Consider the following 11,595-nt stretch of genomic DNA (forward strand, 5'->3'; position numbering starts at 1 on the left):
CCTTCTGGTTACAAATCCCAAAGGTGGGGTTGGTGCTGTCACACAGCAGGTTAGAGCCCCCGGCTGCAGTGTCAGCATCCCCTATGTACACTGGTTCAGGTCCCGGCTGCTCCATTTCTTTTTTTAATTTAAAAAGATGTATTAGAGTCAAAGACCTCCAGCCAAGCCTCCAGCATGGAGGGGTCTTCCAAGAGAGGAAAGAACTCAAAGAACCTTGAAGCACTGGGGCTTTTAAGTACAATTTTGAAGAGGAAAAAAAAAACTTAACAATCAGATTGACCTTCAGCTACAAGGCAGGGACAAAACCCATCAAAAGACCTGGTTTACAATCTTTTATCCTATCTGGCTTGCTCAAGATAAAACAAAAAATCATCCAGAAGGGTGGGATGGGTAACTTGTTTTCAATAATACACTGTGAGTTTAGGAAAATGAAATCACTCCTCCCTTGCTATTCTCATGGTAAATATGGAGATTCCTAAGGTAGGAGGGCAGACATTTTGTTCTTGCTAAAGATAACCTTTTTGGGGAAGGAAGCAAATATTTTACACCCCAAATTCCACTGGGATCCCCTGAATACCTACTAACCCTTCCCACTGCTCACCTCCTCCCTCAACACGATTGGACCCTAACATCTGTTAGGGGGGACTGGACAATGATCGCTCTGGCTGCTTCATGCTGAAAATGGACATTGTGGGGCCAGCACTGTGGCAGAGCAGGTAAAACTGCTGCCTGCAGTGCAGATATCCCATATGGGTGCTGGTTCGACCCGGCTGCTCCACTTCTGATCCTCTCTGCTATGGCCTGGGAAAGCTGTGGAAGATGGCCCAAGTCCTTAGGTCCCTGCACCCGTGTGGGAGACACGGAGGAAGCTCCTGGCTCCTGGCTTCAGATCGGCACAGCTTCAGCCATTGTGGCCAAGCAAGGAGTGAACCAGCAGATGGAAGACCTCTCTCTCTCTCTCTCTCTTTCTGCCTCTCCTTCTCTCTGCGTAATTCTGACTTTCAAATAAACAAATAAATAAATCTTTAAACAAGAAAGAGAGAGAGAGAGAGAGAGGAAGGAAGGAAGGAAGGAAGGAAGGAAGGAAGGAAGGGAAAATGGGCGTCTTCAGGAAGCGGAGTCAAGACAGGGTTGCAGCAGGAGGTGGCTTCTCCAGGGGGATGCAGTGCCAGCTGCAGAAATGGCTTCCACTGGAGGTTTCATACATGGCCACTTAGAATTTTACTTTTTTAAGTCTGGAGAAAACAAATCCAACATACAGAATCTAAAACCGAGGACAGAGTCATTACTAGAAGTCCTAAGAAAGGTGTCTAACTCATTAGCAAGTTTTTTCATTGAGAGGCAAATAGAAACTACCAGAAAGGGCTTGAAAATAATCAAGCGGGCTTTAAGGCCTTGCCAGTTATGAGGCTCAGACCTATCTCTCTACATGGGGTACATCTTAAGGGAGGCACCCTACTGACTTTCATTATCTAGCTGGCCTGCGAGGGAGTTGGCTTGCAAAGAACATAGGTGGCATTGCTCCATGTCTGACACAGCTCCCTGCCTGGAAAGCAGCAGAGGATGTCCCAAGTCCTTGGGCCCCTGCACCCATGTGGGAGACCCAGAGGAAGCTCCTGGTTCCTGGCTTTGGATCAGCGCAGTTCCAGCTGCTGTGGCCATTTGGGGGAGTGAACCAGCAGATGGAAGACTTTTCTTTTTCTCTACTTCTCTCTGTAACCCTGCCTTTCAAATAAATAAAATAAATCTAAAAAAAAAAAAAAAAAAAAAAAAAGTCAGGACCATGAACTACTGAACTACTACTAAGTATTGCGATCAAGTTAGAGAGTCCCAGTGACCAACATTTTTACTTAATTAGAGGAAAAATTAAGGATCTGGCACTGGGGCATAGGAGGTTAAGCCTCTGCCTGTGGCACCAGCATCTCATATGGGCACTGGCCCGTGTCCTGGGTGCTCCTTTTCCAAACCAGTTCTCTGCTATGGCCTGGGAAAGCAGCACAGGATTGCCCAAGGGCTTGGGTCTTTGAAACTATGTGAGAGACCCAGAAGAAGCTTTTGGTTCCTAGCTTCATATGGGCCCAGCTTTGGCCGTTGCGACCACTTGGGGAATAAACCAACAGATGGAAGACCTTTCTGTCTCTCCCCCTCTCTGTCTGTAACTCAATCTCTCAAATAAAAAAATAAAAAGTCTTTAAAAAAAAGAGAGAAAATAAATTTTCAGAGAACACATACATAGTATGGTAGTGTGTAATATACATGAATGTGAGTGGTATGTGTATTTATTGTATAGTGTATGAATATGTGTGTCTTCCAAGTAGCAGTGCTTTTTTTTTAAAGTTTATTTTTATTTATTTTCACCTACTTGAAAGGCACAGTGACAGAGAGAGAGAGAGAGAGAGAGAGAATCTTCCATCCACCTGCTCACCCCCGCACCAGCAGGGCTGGGCCATGCCAAAGCCAAGAGTCTGAAACTCCACCCAAGTGACAGGGGCTCAAGCACTTGAGCCATCATCTGCTCCCTCCCAGGATGCATTAGCAGGAAGCTGGATAGAAAGTATAGTAACCAGAACACAAATCAGGCACTGATGAGACACAGGCATCCCAAAAGATGGCTTAACCCAATACGCCATGAGGTCCAACAGAGCAATGTATTTTTTATAGAAGATTCAGTTAACATGTTTAAACTTTATTTATTTATTTGAATGTCAGAAACACAGTTAGAGACAGACAGAGTTCTCCCAGGTGCTGGCTTACTCTCCAAATGGCTGAAACAGCCAGGGCTGGGCCAGGCCAAAGCCAGGAGCTGGCAACTCCATTCAGGTGCATGATGGCATGGAACCATCCACAAGAGCTACCACCTGCTGGGTACACACCAGCAGGAAGCTGGAATTCAGAGCATCACCAGGACCGGAACCCAGGCACTCCAACATGGGATGCAGGCATACCAAGCAGTATTCCAACAGTCATACCAAATACTTGCCCCAGTTAACTTTTTTTTTTTTTTTAGTGTGGAAATCACAGCCCTAGAGAACCTTTCAATGTTGCTTAAATGAGAATGTCTGTTGCAGTAACATTTATAAAAGGAAATAAATAAATGACCCAGGTATTCTTCAGAAATACCATGAAAAAATGTGGTGTAATCATATAATACAATGCTATATCACAGAATGAGTGAATTACAGCTGTCAAAATTTTCATGAACAATGGTATTATGAAAAAACTATGCATGAATCTCAAAAACATTTTCACCAAGATAAACTTGTACTACATTTTTGATGCCATGATTGAAAATGATCTAGTTTGAAGCACTAAGAAAAATAAGACATCAGCTTGGAAAAAAAAAAAAAAGCCTCTAACATGAACTCCAGTAAAATTGAAGCAAGAATAAATTTATGATGACACTTGGGTGGAAAAATGGTGAAATCATTGATAACTTTATAAAAACTTTATGGGAACGATGTCCCAAAGAAATCGGCAGTTTACAAAGGAATAATTCACATTTTAAAAAATTATTTATTTACTTGAAAGGCAGAGTGATAGAGAGAAATGAGAGAGAGAAAGAGAGAGTGAGAGAGAATCCATTGGTTCCCTCCCCAAATGGCAGCAACAGCCAGGGCTGGGTCAGGCCAATGGCAGGAGCCAGGAACTCCATCCATGTTTCTATGTGTACAGCAAGGACCCAAGCTCTTGGACCATCTTCTATTGCTTTCCCAGGTACATCAGCAGGAAACTGGATTGGAAGTTGAGCATCCAGGATTCAAACCAGCAGTCTGTTATGGGATACTAGCACTGCAAACAGTGGCTTAACCAACTCCCCCACAACACCAGCATAAAAGACAATGTTGAAGATAAAGCCCACAGTGACATACCATGAACATCAACTTGTGAGGAAAAAATTAACTTTCTCCATGCCCTGTTTGAAAAGGCATATTACCATTAGAAACAATAGCCAACATGACAGATATCTCAACTGGCTCAGCATTCACAATTCCGACAAACTAAAGCAGAGCAAACCTTCCATTTGATGGAAACCAAATTTGTTGGCCCCGATCAGCTGCAGACAAGAGCAGGGCTTCAGTAGAAATCTTAAACATGGGAGATCAAGATCCTAAGGTGTCTCAATGAAGAAGTTATAACAGGAGATGAAACAAGGATTTACCAGTACAATCCTGAAGACAAAGCATGATCAAAGCAATGGCTACCAAGACGTAGAAATGGCCAGTCAAGGTGAAAACAGACTGGGCAAGAGCAAAGGCCATGGCAACAATCTGGGGAGATGTCCAAGACATTTTGCTTTGTGACTTTTTGGAGGGACAATAAAGTCAAAGCCAAAGTTTTAGCAGAAAACCCTCTGTGAACACCTCACCAGAGGCCTCTCTCCTGTGACACTGCTTCTGCTCATTCCTCTCATTCAACAAGGGCACTTTTCCAGAAGAATTTTTTAAAAATAAAAACACACACAAAAAACCACATTTATTTATTTACTTGAGAGGTAGAGTTACAGAGGCAGAGACAGAGAGAGAGGTCCTCCATCCGCTGGTTCATTCATTTAATGGCCACAATGGTTGGGGCTGGGCCAATCTGAAGTCAAGAGCCAGGAGCTTCCTTGGAGTTTCTCATGCGGGTGCAGGGCCCCAAGCGCTTGGGCCATCTTGCACTGCTTTCCCAGGCCACAGCAGAGAGCTGGATCATAAGTGGAGCAGCAGCTGGGTCTTGAACTGGTGCCCATATGGGATGCCAGTGCTTCAGGCCAGGGTGTTAACCTGCTGCACCACACTGCTGGTCCCACTAAATACTTTTCTAAACAAATGACATACTTCCTCCCCTGTAAAAAGGTGACTGGGAAGAATCGACAGACCTAAGTTTAAATTCTCTCTCTGCCGCAGGCTGGGAAATGAACGGAGCAAGGTCTTGAGCTTCTCCAAGCATCCGTTTCTCTAAGAGGACACGGTAATAACAAACACCCTGCTGCACAGACACATTAAGTGCCCTAGTAGGTAAAAAGTGCAAAGGGCTAAAAAAGCACGAGCTGTAATTGTCCAAGAATGCCCTGCAAATTCCAGTTATTACAAGAGTTCCTTTGTCTCAGACGCTCATGGAACCTTGATCCTGTCCTGCAGAGTGCTCGCCTTCACGGCCAATTACATGGTCATTGATGCTATTAATTGTGCGTCATCCCCACGCCTGGGCTTCGGGCTCACGATGATGCTCACAAACCCAGCACAGGTCCTGACACATGCTAAGTGCAACACACTTTTTTTTTTTTTAAGCCTTAACAAGGGATTACCTGTTGGAAGCGAGAATGGGAGGCAGGTGCAAAGAAAGGGCTCTGCCTTACGCGTCAGCGCCGTTGGAACACTATAGCATATGTATAACTCAGTGACAGCACTAGTTTAATTTTTAATTAACAGGTGCCCGTTCGGCATGTTTAGATTTCATCGCCTCCTACAGGAAGGTCACGTTTTACTACAGGAAACTGCATGAGGGAAAGGATCCGTGGGATAAAAAATAAGAAGGTGCTGCCGGAGCACCCGGCTCTCCCCGCACAGCCTTGGGCAGTGGCGGCGGCTCGCCTAACGGCTCCGGAACCGAAGAACGGCCGGGAAGCGCCGTTAGGGGGCGCTCGAGGGGCTGCAGCAGGAATTCCCGCCTCCCCGTTACATGCCCCAGTAACCCCAGCGCGCCGGCGACCGACAGTAACCTCGCGGTCGGGTGACGGCCCCCTCCCCGCCCCGACTCTCGCCTGCTCCCGTCTCAGCCAATGGGAAGGCAGCGAGCGAGCCGGCCGGACACTTGCCCTCGCGGACTCCTCCCCCGAGCAGTTAGATCCGAGCGGCACCGTCAGCGCGCCGCGGGCCTCGGACTTTTCCAATCGCCGCCCTGGGTCGCGGCTCCACGCCCCGCCCCGCCCTCGCCGGCCGGCGTTCCCTCTCGCCAGGAGTCACCTTTGCCTTACAAACGTTCGGGCCCGCCCTCTTCCTACCTTACCGCGCTAGGCCCCGCCCCCTGCACGCCTCGACCAATCACCGGGTGGGTCTGGCGGCGCTGGGCGGACCTGCAGCCAATGCGCACGCCGTGGGCGGGCCCCGGGCCGGAATTGGGGGTGAAGCCACAGCGTCTTGCCCACATTCGGGGCGCGCGGAGCTGGGGGTCCCCGGGGGGCGCCCGCAGTTAAGATGGCGTCCGCAGCGGAGGGGGACGTGGGGACGGTGGTGGAGCCGATGAGGGAGCTGCGGTCGGGTTTCGAGGAGCTGAGCCTTAACAAGTTGGCGACGTCCCTGGGCGCGTCAGAACAGGCGCTGCGGCTCATCATCTCCATCTTTCTGGGTAAGGACCCTCCGGCTTCCCCCTGCCCCCTCGCAGAGTCCCGGGGAATAGAGGAGGCGAAGGGGCAGGACCCCAGGGTCTTGCCGGAGCCACCCCAGGAGGGCTTTGGGGAGTGCGGGTGTGAACCCTGAAGCACGCCAGCCAGCTGTTGAGGGGCAGACAGAAGTCCTGTCTGGGGTCTGGGCGCGCCGTGCCCTCCGAGCCGCTTCACCTTCGCCCCCCGCCGCGCCCTCTGGCCCCTCGGACGGCGCCCACGGCCACCCAGGGTGCCGTGCCCCACCCTGGGCCCCACGACCTGCACTTGCTGGCAGCCCCCCGGAGTTCCTGTCTCTGGCCATGTGTCCTCCTGCCAGTGTATTGACACCCCGGACACAAGCGCGTGTCTTACCAAGGCTAGATGTAGGCCCCTCAACTTCGGTACTTCACTCCTTCCCCAGCCTCATAGTCCATACTTGCACATTCTGATGATTTTATATTACACTTTCATCTCTTTCCCGTCCCGTTTCTAGTATTTTCTTATGCCATATTGCCACCCCTCTCCCCCGGTAGCCACCCACCTGTCATTTACTCTGAATTATCTTTTTAATGCTTGGCTTGGGAAACAGGACTAACAACCCCCTTAAAAACTATCCATGCTACTCCAAGCGTTTATTACCGGAATGGTTCAAAGGATGTGGTGTATCTGAGTTTATGTCACAACAAGCGGTTTTAAAACTGGTTTATAGACTTTTTTTAACCACATCCTCCCCTTATAGTTTTTTAATATGTGAAGCAGCTTGGTACAATGAAAAGAAGTGTGGGCTTTGAAGGTAAGCGAATGAGATCCGGTGTAGCTGCTGCTTCTCATAGCTTAGCCTCCCTGGGCCCAATTTTCTTATCTGTGAATGAAGACAATGCCGACCACTAGGTAAGTTAGTCCTGTAGGAATGCAGAGCTGAAGAGCTGAGACCGATAGACGAAATAATTTGAGCAGTGGGAAGTCTGTAAGAAGGTTGTAGAACTTTAGTTTGGAAGGTTTCATGAAGGTTACAGAACTTTGGCTAGGAGAGTGGGTGGTGGCGAAGAATTAAGCAAGAGGTAAAGTGGTGATAAGGAAACCAGAAGGGCCGGAGCGGAGCGTTGGACATCTGAATGTATGAAGTGTTAGATAAAGTTGGGCAAATGTGGAAAGCCTTCCATGCCAGAAGGAAGTCTGGCATTTCTCCAGCAGTCAGTGGAGACCTTGACATATCATATCACCAAAGGGTGTTACCCCATCTAGATAATGGGAGAGGCATTAATTCATATTTAAACAAGCTTGCCTAATGTCGCTGTTATTTGTCTGTTACATATCAAACAAGGATGATCTTCCGCTCTCTTTAGCTCTCTAAAACTGTAAGGTGTTAGAGGTGGGAAGGACCTTAAGTTATGCAGTTTGCTCAATGTCACCCAGGCATGACCCAAATGTGTCAGCACCCCACTAGAGGGTTCTTTGTGCCACACTAACTTTGAACTTCCTGCTCTTGCTTCTGACCCAGGTATTTGTTGGAATTGTAGTTGGTGATTAAGAGAGTTGACATCTGATAGTTAGGAAGCCCATGGTTGATTTCTCAACTATAAATTGAGACTGTGACAGGAGCAGCAGCAAATTATCAGGAGCAACCTTGTTAAATGGAAGTAGGACTTGGAATTTATCTTTATCTTTTGTGTGCACGCCTGCTGGGCTGTTGTGGGCTACTGTGTACTGTCTGGCGCATTCGGCTGACTAGGAAATGGTTTTGTCCAGACTACCACCAATCAGCAAAGTAGTAAACACTAGTCTCTTACACCTGCCACACTCCTGAGCCCCCTTGCCTGTTTTCCCTGTTTCCCGTATCCTCTTTTCCCGTTTCGTATACACTTTTTTTTTTTTTTTTTTTTTTTTGACAGGCAGAGTGGACAGTGAGAGAGACAGAGAGAAAGGTCTTCCTTTTGCCGTTGGTTCACCCTCCAATGGCCGCCACGGCTGGCGCGCTGTGGCCCGCGCACCGCGCTGATCTGAAGCCAGGAGCCAGGTACTTATCCTGGTCTCCCATGGGGTGCAGGGCCCAAGCACTTGGGCCATCCTCCACTGCACTCCCGGCCACAGCAGAGAGCTGGCCTGGAAGAGGGGCAACCGGGACAGAATCCGGCACCCCAACCGGGACTAGAACCCTGTGTGTCGGCGCCGCTAGGCGGAGGATTAGCCTATTGAGCTGCAGCACCGGCCTCGTATACACTTTTGCTGTCCGTAGCTCAGTATTTCTCACTGTGAGATCAACTTGGGGCTTCCCGTTGTGTCCTCACGTGGCTGGCAGATTGTGTTTCAGGCGTGGGTACATGTAAATTGATGAGCTGACATATGCATGGAAGGAGTGCATTTTGGCTCTCAGTGTCTCCCGTACAAAGGTTTTGCTGCTCCTGGGTGTTGGAACCTAGAAAGCAGCAGCCTTTCAGCAGTGGAGTTCTGGTTGCTAGAGGCACCAAGAATTTCTGTAGGCTAATATGGTTTCTGAGTCGCTCTCTACTGATTAGATCATTGGGGTTGAAAGCACCTCCCTCTAAAAACAAATACTCCCCGGGAAGAGTTAGCTATATCATTCATATTGTAAAGTATAAGTAACTTTTAATTACACATCCTCATTACTGTATTTTTTAACTATTTATTTATTTATTTGAAAGTGTTATAGGGGCTGGCGCTGTGGCGTAGCAGGTAAAGCCGCCAGTTGCAATGCCTGCAACCTAAATGGGCACCAGTTCGAGTCCAGGCTACTCCACTTCCGATCCAGCTCTCTACTATGGCCTGGGAAGGCAGTGAAAGATGGTCCAAGTGCTTGGGCCCCTGCACCTGTGTGGGAGACATGGAAGAAGCTCCTGGCTTCTGGCTTTGGATTGGCCCAGCTCTGGCTTTTGCGGCCATTTGGGGAGTGAACCAGCAGATGGAGGAAGACCTCTCTGTCTGCCTCTGGCTCTGTGTAACTCTGCCTTTCAAATAAATAAATAAATATTTTTTTAAAAAAAGGCAATTACAGAAAGAGAGAGAGAATCCTCCATCCTCAAATTCACTCTCCAAATGGCCACAACCAGGACTGGGCCAGTCTGAAGCCAGAATCTTCTTCCAGGTCTCCCATGTGGGTGCAGAGAACCAAGCACTTGTGTCATCCTCTGATGCTTTCCCAAGCACATTAGCAGGGAGCTGGATCAGAAGTGGAACAGCCAGGACTTGAACCAGTGTCCATATATGTCCCAAACCATAGCAGGCAGCAGCTTTACCCAGCATACCACAATGCTGGTCCCAATAAATCTTTAAAAATAAAAGAAGGAAGAAAAGAAAGGCAGAGTTATATAGAGAGAGGGAGACAGTGAGGTCTTCATCCCCAAGGGACCACAAAGGCCAGGGCTGGGCCAGGCTGAAGCTGGGATTCCGGCCTCCCACATGGGTGTCAGGAGCCCAAGTCCTTGGGCTGTCATCTGCTGCATTCCCAAAGCTGTTAGCAGGGAGCCAGATAGGAAGTGGAGCAGCTGGGACTCAAACTGGCACTTATGTGGAATCGTAGGCGGTGGCTTAATCCTCTGCGCCCCGACGCTGGCCTCAATCATATTATTGACCCTCTAAGGGCAGGGCAGTGGGAGCATATGAGCAACAGAGCTGCGCACAAAGGCATTATGGCCTGTGAGGGGGTAGGGAATGCACATGAGTTAAATCATAATAAAACTAATCGCCCCAATAAAAAGCAGAAACCTAAGTGCTGTATGAGAGGCACAGAGCATCATGAAATTTAAGGATGGGGCATTTCGTAAGTAAGGAACTTTGAAAGTTGAGCAAGGTTTCAGGTGACTGAGATGGTAAGACTTAAGGAAGAAGGTGAACAAAGGCCCTGGGGTAGGAATGTGTGGTGACACATTCAAGGAACAGTAGGTAGTCCAGCTCCACTAAAACAGGACCGAGGTACAGAAGTGAAGGAAAGTAGGCTATCACTTTTAATTGTGGAGCCTTGGAAGCTTAGGCTAAGGCATTCATACCTCAGTGGGTGAAGAGGAACCACTGGAGAGTCTTGAATGGGGAATCATGTGACTGGAGCTGAATTAGGAAGGCCATGCCACATAGGGTGATCTGAAGTTAACACAGACCGGAGGTAGGGAAACTAAAAAGGAGCAGTGACCCATATAGGAAGTTATAATGACTTAGAGACAAAGTAGGGATCTCATGAGTTATTTTAGGAATACAGAATCTCCTGCATGCGCTCATGCCAGAAACCTGAGCACCTACCCCCGTCCCTCGCTCCCCACGTTCCTAGTCAACAAGTCCTATCACTCTGCCCTTCAGACCTCCAAATGGTGTCTCAAGTCCGTCAGCTCTTCTCCATTGCTGCAGCCGCCAACTTCCGATCCGAAGCACCCGAGCAGCCTTCTGACTCGTCCTAACCCTGTTCTTGCCCCCTCCAGTCCACTCTGCCAAAGCAGCCAGAGTGACCCGATGCTGTGCCTTTCCTGCTCAGAACCCTTCAGGCGGGTAAGCCCTGCCTACCGCTGCAGCCTCGTCTCCAGCCAGCTGCTGGCCATGCTGCCTGGCCTCCTTTCAGCTGCTCAGAAAGGGCGATGAGCCTGGCGGCCTCAGAGCCTTTGCACGTGCTGACCCCACTGCCCAGAAGGCTCTCGACTCCTTTACTCACCTGCCAGCATCCTTTTCCTCTTTCAGGCCTCCGTTCAAATTGTCACTTCCTCTGTGAGCTCTTCCATGCCTCTCGTTGTAAATTATGTCCCCCGTTGTGTTTTCTCGTGGATTGGAGTTTCCTTACAAGTGTATCTTATATATTTGTAGGTGAGGACAGAACCATGTAAGTTCTGTTCACCGCCCTGTACCCAGAATTTAACACAATACTTGGCTTATAGAAGAGGGCCAGTAAATATTTGTTGAGTAAATGAATGTGTAAATGAATGACGTGGCAACTGATTAACTGGTGTAGTTATTTTTAAAAAATAACTGTCCTTCCGCCCAGGTAGCCAGAAAAATAATGCTGTCTTTCACAAATACACAGAGGTCAAGTGGAGGGTCAGATCTTGTTCAGTGCCAGATAATGACCAGGTTTGGGATTTGCTTTAGGTTCCAAAGGCACTTCTGAGGTAGCTTGGGAATTGCAAAGACTGGTCTTCAGTTCTGAAAGGGAGTTGGGCTAAAGATAGTTTGGGGAGCCAATATTGTTATAACTGAATCAGAGAAGGAATGAAATATATGCTAAAGCTCATATAGAGAAGAGAATTGAATTCACA

General features: G+C 48.4%; 1 protein-coding gene across 2 annotated transcripts in view; it reads left to right on the forward strand.

Annotated features, from left to right (window-relative positions):
* Window positions 1-5,763: 5,763 nt before the first annotated feature.
* LPCAT3 (lysophosphatidylcholine acyltransferase 3) overlaps window positions 5,764-11,595 on the forward strand; it is a 44,678-nt gene continuing 38,846 nt past the window's right edge. The window contains exon 1 of one of the 2 annotated variants that reach the window (XM_002712747.5): window positions 5,764-6,327. In XM_002712747.5, the coding sequence (XP_002712793.1) occupies window positions 6,177-6,327 (151 nt within the window). In that variant the 5' untranslated portion in view covers window positions 5,764-6,176. The remainder of the gene's footprint in view (window positions 6,328-11,595) is intronic. The other variant, XM_017343419.3, reaches the window with a different exon arrangement.

This window comes from Oryctolagus cuniculus, chromosome 9 (genome assembly GCF_964237555.1).
Source record: "Oryctolagus cuniculus chromosome 9, mOryCun1.1, whole genome shotgun sequence".
NCBI lineage: Eukaryota > Metazoa > Chordata > Mammalia > Lagomorpha > Leporidae > Oryctolagus > Oryctolagus cuniculus.